Source organism: Gorilla gorilla, chromosome 14 (assembly GCF_029281585.2).
Source record: "Gorilla gorilla gorilla isolate KB3781 chromosome 14, NHGRI_mGorGor1-v2.1_pri, whole genome shotgun sequence".
Classification (NCBI taxonomy): Eukaryota; Metazoa; Chordata; class Mammalia; order Primates; family Hominidae; genus Gorilla; species Gorilla gorilla.
Window position 1 is genome coordinate 125,377,970 of NC_073238.2, and position 9,531 is coordinate 125,387,500.

The 9,531-nt window shown below is 56.1% G+C and overlaps 1 protein-coding gene across 6 annotated transcripts in view; it reads right to left on the reverse strand.

The window, feature by feature from the left end:
• Positions 1 to 625: 625 nt before the first annotated feature.
• The window catches only part of CARS2 (cysteinyl-tRNA synthetase 2, mitochondrial), a 65,940-nt gene continuing 57,034 nt past the window's right edge, over positions 626 to 9,531 (reverse strand). For 5 of the 6 annotated variants that reach the window (XM_055360430.2, XM_055360431.2, XM_019039588.3 and 2 more), the window contains 5 exons: positions 6,324 to 6,462; positions 5,189 to 5,312; positions 3,607 to 3,705; positions 1,548 to 1,754; positions 626 to 822 (listed from right to left, as the gene is read on the reverse strand). In XM_055360430.2, the coding sequence (XP_055216405.1) occupies positions 751 to 822; positions 1,548 to 1,754; positions 3,607 to 3,705; positions 5,189 to 5,312; positions 6,324 to 6,462 (641 nt within the window). In that variant the 3' untranslated portion in view covers positions 626 to 750. Of the gene's footprint in view, positions 823 to 1,547; positions 1,755 to 3,288; positions 3,405 to 3,606; positions 3,706 to 5,188; positions 5,313 to 6,323; positions 6,463 to 9,531 lie in introns of those variants that run through there. The other variant, XM_055360429.2, reaches the window with a different exon arrangement.

The window sequence follows — 9,531 nt, forward strand, 5'->3', positions numbered from 1 at the left end:
AGCAAGGTGGGTGCTTCAGAAGGCCACCGGTCCTGTAGCCCAGGCAGCTTGCCGTGCGCTGGCCGCCACCTCCCGCTCAGGAATCCTGTCTGTCACAGCTCGCCAGCTGGCTTTCAGCCTGGCTGCCCTGACTCCTCCGGAACCAACCTTTCCCAGGCCCAGCTCGACCCCATCACTGCTCTGCACAGACCATGACCACCAAGATGGCCTGCAGCTGTCAGGATGTTAACTGCAGCGAGACTGCAGACGGGTTCTCAGCTGCATTTTTTCTATGCTGAATACGTTACTTTTGTAACCAGAGAAAAAACGTAAGATTGTGTTCTTGCTGGGGGAGGTGTCCCACCTCTGCTTCAGACTATGCTGCTGCGTGGCCCACCCACCTCACCCATCCCCAGCCCCTCCCTCAGGAGGAAACAGGCTGCATTCTGCCACCTCCCGGGGTCCCTGCTCTTCTGTTGCTGTGTTGTCTGTTCCCTGGGCACAGGGCCAGCAGGTCTCATTGACAGGCACATGTGCTGCTGGATGCTACTGAATGTCTGACACCACTTCACTCAATCGACGGTGAGTCTGTAGCCACAGAACGCAGTGAGTGTTTAGGCTCAGTTGCTAACAGACGCCAGTGGGACACTGTTGGTTGCCTTACTTTAATGCTGACCTAGCAGCCCCGACAGGAAGCTTTAACATAAAGCCTTGACCGTGAGAAGCATGGGTGCGTCTCGTCGTGAGCAGGTTCATGGCTGTGCTCCATCCTCAGCCCGCTGATTTTTGGTCTTTTGTCCTTTGATCCAGCAGTTCCCACGTGGATGTTGTACTGCTTCTGTCCTGGAGAAGAAGAGTGAGGTCCAACTCTGAGCAGACACCACGTCATGTGGCACAGGGGGCTGACGGGCGTAATCAGGTTCAGGGTGCCTGTTCCCTCACCGGCCTGTCCTAAAAAGCTTGCCAGGCGCTTAGAAAGGGCCCCACTACCTCCAGCAGAAGGCCAGGAGCTTCGAGGCACCTGCAGGAGGTGGCGGGGGCTGAGCAGGACCCACGTCCCCGTGCTCAGCATCCCCTGCAGCCAACTTGGCCCCTCCCTCACGCCCCTCGCACCTCATTTTTTATGGGGGTGGGTTTCTCTACTCAGAAGCATGGGCCGGGCGCAGTGGCTCACGCCTGTAATCCTGGCACTTTGGGAGGCTGAGGTGGGAGGATCACCTGAAGTTGGGAGTTTGAGACCAGCCTGACCCACATGGAGAAAACCCGTCTCTACTAAAAATAAAAAATCAGCCGAGCATGGGAGTGCATGCCTGTAATCCTAGCTACTCAGGAGGCTGAGGTAGGAGAATCGCTTGAACCTGGGAGGCAGAGGCAGAGGCAGAGGTTGTGGTGAGCCGAGATCACGCCATTGCACTCCAGCCTGGGTGACAAGAGTGAAACTCCATCTCAAAAAAAAGCATGGTCACGGGGGATGTCTGGGCCTCTGATGGCCCCACGTCTGTGTGACACCTACCTGTTGACCTACCCGGCTCCTGGGGTGATGTCCCTGACCTGGGTGCGGCACTCACCTTGATGTTGATGCCGTGGGCAGTCAGGCCCCGGCGCAGGGTGTCGCATGCTTCCAGCAGGGGCTGCCTTTCTAGGAGCTGCTGCCGCCGGGCGTCCCCCATGGCCTCGGGCATGGCCAGCGCAAACTGCCGGACCTTCTGCCGGAACCGCACCAGCTCGTCCACCACACCATGCAAGGTAGCCTCGCTGCTGTCTCCTGAAACGTACTGAAGCCAGCAGGGCACGGTTACATCCCCTGGAGACTGTGGATGCCCCCCTCCCCACCCCGTGGTTGGGCTCTGGGCCGAGACCCACCCAGCCCTGGGCTTCCCTGATTCCCTACAGCTGGGCCTCTTTCTGAGTCTGGCAGGGATGGGTACAGCCCGCAAGCGTTGGGCTCTGGGCAAGTCTCCACTCTCAACTCTGAGCATCTGTCGTCCAAGCAAGGCTGAATGATGCTCACTCGGGAGTTGGAAGGAAGGGCTGGGGGCTGCACGCCGCCCCACCCTGAACACAAACACTCCCTGGGTTCCAGACCCCACGCAATTGTGGCCGAGGTATCAGGAGCAACCTGAGGATGAGGCTGGGGGGCAGCGACTGAGCGCTTGCACACGCGTGTTTTGGCAAATGGTCTGAGATTCACAGCCTCAGGTGCTGAGGACGGGATTTGCGCAGAAGGCCTCGCGCTGTCCTCCCACTGAGAATAGATCCTGGGGCGGTGTGGAAGGGGCAGCTGTACCTATTTGTTAAATCCATGTGTGTAAAATAAGAAACAGACACAACATTTTACCTTGGTGTCAAACTACTTAAACCTCATACACCCCTCAGTTATTGCTTCCACGATAAAAGACAATTTTTGTTATTACAAAAATATGAGCCCAGAGTGGGCCCAGACATTGGGCCTTGCGGCCGGAGGAAGGTGAATGATATATCTTTGACAAGGGCTAGGCAGAGCTTGGCCAGATCCCACTTTTCCTACTCAAAACAGACTCTAGAAAGCCGCCCCTAAAAATGAACATGTACATTGCAAAAACTTGGGTCATCTCACACCAGTCGACTTTTATGTGATTGGCAACAGACGCCGGACTGCCGGAAAGGGGAAGTAAGTCTACCAGGTGATCAACAGGTATACAAATGAGCCAAACTTGGAAAAGACACTATAGTTCTCTGTTGAGAGCCAGCGAGACGTGTTTGGCCCAGAGCCAGGCCTTCAGCACACCTGCTCGGGCCCCAGTCCCAAGCGGCGGGACCCTCGGGGTGCCGGGCAGCTGGTCTAGAGTGGCAGCCCCCGTCCAGGCAGCAGCAGCCGAGCCACACCCCAAAAGAGCCAGAGCGCCTTGTGCTGAGAATTCTACAAGAGTGTCCAAAGAATGACAGGGATGTTCAGGGACACAGCGCCAGCCCCAAGGGGCCTCCGTCAGCCACATACAAAGTGATGGTGGGGAACTTTAAGGCAGGAAACCTCAAATCTGTATTGATACAATAAATGAGTTTCAGGTGAGCCTGGTAAGGAAGAGGACATTTTCATAGGATCCAAGTCTCTCTGCAAAAACGCTCTTGAGTTACAAGGGAAGAGAAGGAATGTGGAGAAGCCTGGCAGCGTCCACCTTCACCGCACAGCCAGGGTGAGCCTCGCTGGGAAGATGCAGGTGACTCGTGCCTGTCGGGGAGCCCGTCCTGTCCGTACAAAACATGTGCCAGGCAAGGGGGCTCCGGTCGCCAACTTGCCCTCAAATGGGTCAGGAAAAAATGTTCTCTTACTGTGCCTGTGACTTCTGCACATTCTGAGAGTCTTTGAACATAAACGTGCGTGCAGAGCCGGCGACACTCTGTTGCTGAGATGGACTCATCTCTGGTTCTGCGCACGAGTTTGCCAACTGCAGAAGTAGAATTGTGCAATTCCAATTAATAAGTATTGGCTCTGAGTGTGTTTATTTTTCCAGGAAAGTAACATGTTTTTAAACAGGTAAATACATTAGTGTGGCATCATAATGCTCTATTCCAAGTTAAAAGGGTAAAGGTTATTGTCCCAACATGGAGAAAATTCCAGAATTAAGCATTTAAAATAATAGGACCTACCTGTTGATTTGCCAGAGAAATTCCAACAGTTTCAAAAAACTGTTCAAAGTAAGAGATGATGGCACCAAACACAGCAGGACTTCTCGGCCCTCCAGGTTCCTGTAAGAGATCATGTCGCGGAAGCTCCTTAAAAGCAGTCTTGATGGCAGTGGGCAAACGGAATTCAATGTCAAAAGACAAAGGCTTCAGCAGGTCACTTCAGTCTGGCCTTTCTCCTGGCTTCTATGGAGGGAGGACACAGCTCTGGCATCGGCTACCTCACTGCAGACCATACAACTATAGGTGCATGAGGAATCTCTTGTGCCTCAGTTTACCCATCAGTCATGTGGGTGGTGACTAGCTCATCAGGCTTCGCGGGTGAAGCATGACCATGGAGTATGGCAGGTGGCGCATGGTAGGTGGAGACTGAGTGGGCACTGGGCTGGGTTTCTCAGAAAACGGGGAAATCCTGGTACATGGCTCACATCAGTTACCAAGCACAGAGACCCTTGTGTGACACTAGCCTTAGTTTGCAGGTGCCCCAGAATTGCAAAGGTTGGGAAGGAAAAGCGCAGGACAAAAGCCAGCCTCTTTACTTGTCCCCGCCCCTTGCCACAAGAGGGCCCTGTTGCCCTAGAGCTGGGCCAGCCTGGTAGTGCCAGCAGCAGCTGCGGTGAAGGCAGGAGGCCGCGGACGGGCTGAGGAGGAGGAGCTCCCGTGCAGGAGCAGCCTGGCTGCTGGACCTGCCCCAGCCTGGCCTGGCTGCCTTCAGTGCGGGGCAGCCTGTTCCTGCAGCCGGCTGTGACTCAAATGCCCGCCCCCCTCAGAGGCGAGCCCTGCGCGTCTGCAGTATTTGGACCGGAGGCACCCGGCAAGGGCACATGGCACCCTGCCCCACCTGCTGGTGCTCTGAAACCCAACACTGCACGCAGCCAGGGATGGAGACCTCCACAGAGATGCTCAACTAACAGAGCATGTGGCCAGAACCCACAGGTGTTTCCAGAGGTGGGAGAGGCACAAACAGCCTCGGCTTCCCGGGTCATCAAAGGTCACAGGGCTCCTTACGCAGTGCCTCCCAGGGCCTGGCAGGGAGACCCTCAGACGTGCAGGAACCAAAGCCTGCCGCCGCCTTCACGGTCTTTGTCCCACCTGCCAAACACTTGCAGTGACCCACGAGTCCAGCCTCAGACCCCTGGGTGCTTGGTGTGGTCATCACACTGGGGTGCAGATTGCATAACAGTGCATTGGGGTAAATGGGTCTTTCCTTAAAAAGTTCCCCACAAAAGCTCTCTGGGAAAGGGCCATGAATGCAGTGGGGACATGAGATGTGTCCCCTGAGGATCAAGCACACAGAATTTCTTAACCTCAGGGGCTCCTGAGAGCTTGTTTCCCAGGTGGCCCTGAGGCCCGGGAGGGTCAAGCCCCAGGCTGGGTGCCATCCCGTGTGTCAGCGGCAGACTCGGGCTCTATGAGTTCCTTTACAGAAGCTGCGGGAGGCGAAATCAGCAGAGATGCCACCCAACCGACATGAGAAAAACCCACCAGAGGACCCCACCCATGCCCCTGGCAGCAGGACCGCGAGGCCACCTGCTCGTTGAGCTACCTTCAGGGACGCCCTGAGCTGTCCATTCCCATGGTGTGCAAGGCCCAGGATGGCATCAACCACCCTGGGTGTGTCAAAGTCATCTGCCAAGGCCGCCTTCACGGCCCTCTTGGTGCTGGAGAGCCTGAGGGAAGAGGAGAGAACAGTCACAGCAGAGGGAGCTCCACTGTCCCCAGGCGGCCCCCACACCAGTCCTTCCCCAGGGAGAGACGCTGGGGGCTCTAATCTGGGGACTTTCTCTAGGTCATATTCCCAAAGACTTGAGTTCCTCAGTAGCAGAAAATTATGTAACATCAACTGCAAACTGTCATGTTACCCCAAGAAAAAGTCCCAGAGCAGAGGTCACCTGTGACACTTAAAATACAAGACACACGTGGGCATTTTCATGATGGTTTTAAAAATCAATCGATATTGAGGGGAGTGGCAAGGAAGACTCGGTGGGGGAGAGACGGCACGGCTGACCACTCACAAAGAGAGGTTGGGGAGGCCCAGCCCGGGGCTCCCAGATCTCAGCCTCCCGTGGCCACTGGCTGCCTACCCTGCTGAAGCGGCAGGGGTGGGTTATCACCAAGACCATCCTGAAGACTCTGCACGCCGGGATGAATGTGCAGCGCTGCCCAGGACACCCGTGGGTGGGGAGTGGAGGCGATGCTGTGGGCCCAGGCCTGTGTGTTTTATAGATTTTGGCTCCTCACAGTCAGGACTGGGAGGGATGAGCAGCTCCGCTCCTCCCCCAGGGAACCCGGGCCCAAAGCCGCTCTGAGCACGGGGCTCAGAGCCCGAGGGCCCCAGGCACACTTCCTGCCCAGCGCCGTCTCCCTGGGACGTCTCGGGAGCCCCTGACCCCACACCTCCTGTCCAGCACCCAGTGTCCTGTGGCCTCTGGGGAGCCCCTGACCCCACACCTCCTGTCCAGCTCCCAGTGTCCTGTGGCCTCTGGGGAGCCCCTGACCCCACACCTGCACCTCCTGCCCAGGACCCTGTCTCCTGGGGCCTCTCTGGGCAGTCCCTGACCCCAAACCTCCTGTCCAGCGCCCTGTCTCCTGGGGGCCCCTCTTCCCCTTCAAGAGCCCACCAGTAGCACCCAGCAGGCCACAGGAGGGGTGCCACGCCGGGTGCTAGGCGGGCCTCTTACCTCTCCCACAGCATCGCTTCCCTGATGGAGCCGCAGGCCAGCTGCCCCTTCATGTAGGCACGTGCGTCCTCCAGGAAAGAGCCCAGCCCCAGGAGCAGCTGCTGAGCTTGGAGCATGGCGCTGTCACTGTAGTCGATGGCTGAGGAGGAAGAGATGGTCACTGAGGCGGTGCCCACCATGCTGTGCCCCTGCCCCTGCCCTGGTCCAGCAGAATCAGTGTTTTCTGAGGGCACTGCCACCCAGGGACCACACGGAGAGCGGGACATGTGGCTCTCACTGCCCTCCAGTGACTGCAAGTCCTTAGGCCCACTGGACACAGACCACAGGGTCTGTCCCAGCTCAGTGGCACCTGCCGTGGGAGAACAAGGTGGCAGTGGAGACATGCCCCCAGTGCTTCCAGCCAAGAGGTGCATTTCCACTGACGGACGGATGGAGGTGCGGATGAATGGCTAGCTCTGGAAAGAAGGAGCCCCGCCCTGGATGGATGGAGGTGCGGATGAATGGCTGGCTCTGGAAAGAAGGAGCCCCGCCCTGGATGGATGGAGGTGCGGATGAATGGCTGGCTCTGGAAGGAGGGAGCCCCTCCCTGGGGTCAGAGGCACCTCTAGGGAAGGCACCCCCCCAGGGAAAGTGCCTGTGTGTGATGGGACAGCCCAAAGGGGGAGGGAGGAGCAGTCCCCAGACCTGGCTTTAGAGTCTCTGGGTGTTTCTTAGGCCACCTGGATAAGGAGCCCAAAGTGGAAGGGAGGAGCAGTCCCCAAACCTGGCTTTAGAGTCTGTGGGTGTTTCTTAGGCCACCTGGATGAGGGGCCAGTGTTTCTGTTTACATCTGTTCATTTCTTGTGGTTTCTAATCTACTGCATTCTGATGGGTAAGACAACAGGAGTGAATCGCTTTGCAATGATCACATATCCTTGGATATCAGCAGAGCCAGCCACATATTTCTAGAACCTTCTCGTGCCTACTCTGTTTCCCAGGCTGTCTGAGTCCACAGTCCATGCTTTTGAGGAGTGCTGCTTTAAACAGCTCTTTGAAAACCACAAGAATAAAAAGAGCCTATCTGGACACATATGCTGAAAATTACATCTCAACATGCCTACAAGTCCTGACTTCAAAACGAGAATTCCAAAATCAGACATGGCTTCAAGCTGGAAGCAACACAGTGAAAACCTCCCCCAGGGCTGTCTAATATCTTACTTAACATTTTTCCTTTTTTTCTAAATTCACTTTCAGTTTTTGCTTTGAATAGCTTGATAGAAAAGAGAAAAAGCCAGAAACCCACAAAGCGATCTGACAAAATTTAAAGATAATATTCGGGGACTGATAGAGTTGATGCATGGGAGGCTGTTAGAATAAGATTACCATTAATGACACAGCAAGATGAGGCATCCAGATGGGGAGGGGCAGACAGATGCCCAGGATGGAGACGCCTTCTGCCTCAAGGTCAAGGACAGCTGCATTTCTCCAAAGAGGATTCTGCTCTACAGATGGGAGACGCTTCTCCAAAGTGTCAGCGCAGCACAGACTGCAAGGGATGCCACCACCGTCCCCCTCCATCTTCCCAAAGGTGAAGAAAGCATGTCTGGGAAGATCCTGAACTCCCACACCATTCGTGGATGGAAGCTCAGACAGCAAGCGACGGCCCAGCAGCTCATGGCCACCTCCGACCTCGGCGGGGTGGGGCAGTCGTGTCCACTGCGGGGATCCACGTCCTGACTAACCTTGTGTTCCTAGAAATCCCTCACCGGTGGATCGGTGCCTCCTGAATCCCACCCAAAATTCCCACTGGGAATGTGTTCCTGAAAGAGCTGCCCAGGCTTGAGAAAGCCTCTTTTCAGACCAAACTTCGTATTCAAAGCTCAAAAAGAACTGCACACAATTAGGACAGTCATACAAGATGCTGCCCCTAATCCTGCCACAATCTGTGAGAAGGGAGGCGGGGCTTCCGAGGGCAAAGAGCCCCTGGGAAGGGATCCGCAGGGAATAGCTTTGAAAGGACCACAGCCCCCAGCCACGAGGGGAGCAAGCACGAGCCGGGGAGAGAGCTCTGCGCTCGCACACGGGATTCATCGCCGCCGCCTCTGCCCGTTTCCAGCAACATGCAGCCAGGCGGAAACAGTTTCTCCAGCCCATTCGCCTCCCCGACTCTTCCTCTCACGGCACGGCTGGGCTGCTTTCATCACGCGTAAGTGCACACCACACACAGATGCTGCACGAGGCCAGGCGAGCACGAGGCTGGCGACACTTCTCAAGCTCGTGCGCCTGTGAGCGCAGGTCCCTTGGGCCGATGCACTGCAGTTCCACCCAGGGGAGAGGTTCAGACCACGTCTCAGAAAACCTGAGTTTGCAGTAGAAAGCCAACAACGTGGCGTCAGAGCCAGGATAAAGACATGGCCCAAGGTAGCCTTTCGGTGGTCAAAGGTGCAGGTGTCTGTGTGCCCCACTCAAGCTGACAGAGCTGCAGCCCGGGTGAAATTCTGCAGGCACAGCACAGGGGAGGGAGATGGATGGGACCAGCCCAGGGGCTCACCCAAACCCACCAAAGCTTTGTGTGTGACATAAAGTGTGCTGGCCAGATAGATTCACCCCATGGGGGAATGAGAATAAACTATGTTTTGGCTGCATGTCCCCACTCCCATCGTCTTCATTAAAAAGGTGAAATCATCAATTTGGAGCAAGAGAGCTACGTAGGAGGGACAAGAAGGGGGAGAGGGAGGTGGCATGACAACAGCAGCGACCCAGGGCCTCGGCAGTGTCAATGGAGCAGAGGGGACACCAGAGGCCAGAAGGACAGCAACCCTCGCTCACCAGGAAGGAACTGTCACTATCTCCAGAGGACACTGGCCCTGCTCCTGCAGCACTAGCCATACACTGGGACCTTATTGCCAGTTAGGTGGTCAAGCCAGGCAGGGCAGTATCACTGTCCCCAGCCCTCACTTGCCACCAGGGATGCAGCTCTGGATAACGACTTTTTTTTTTTTTTTGAGACAGGGTCTTGCTCTGTTACCCAGGCTGGAGTGCAGTGGTGCGATCTCAGCTCACTGCACCTCCGCCTCCTGGGTTGAAGTGATTCTCCTGCCTCAGCCTCCTGAGGAGCTGAGATTACAGGTGCATGCCACCAAGCCAATTTTTTTGTATTTTTTTCAGATGGAGTCTTGCTCAGCCACCCAGGCTAGAGAGCAGTGGCATGATCATGGCTCACTGCAGC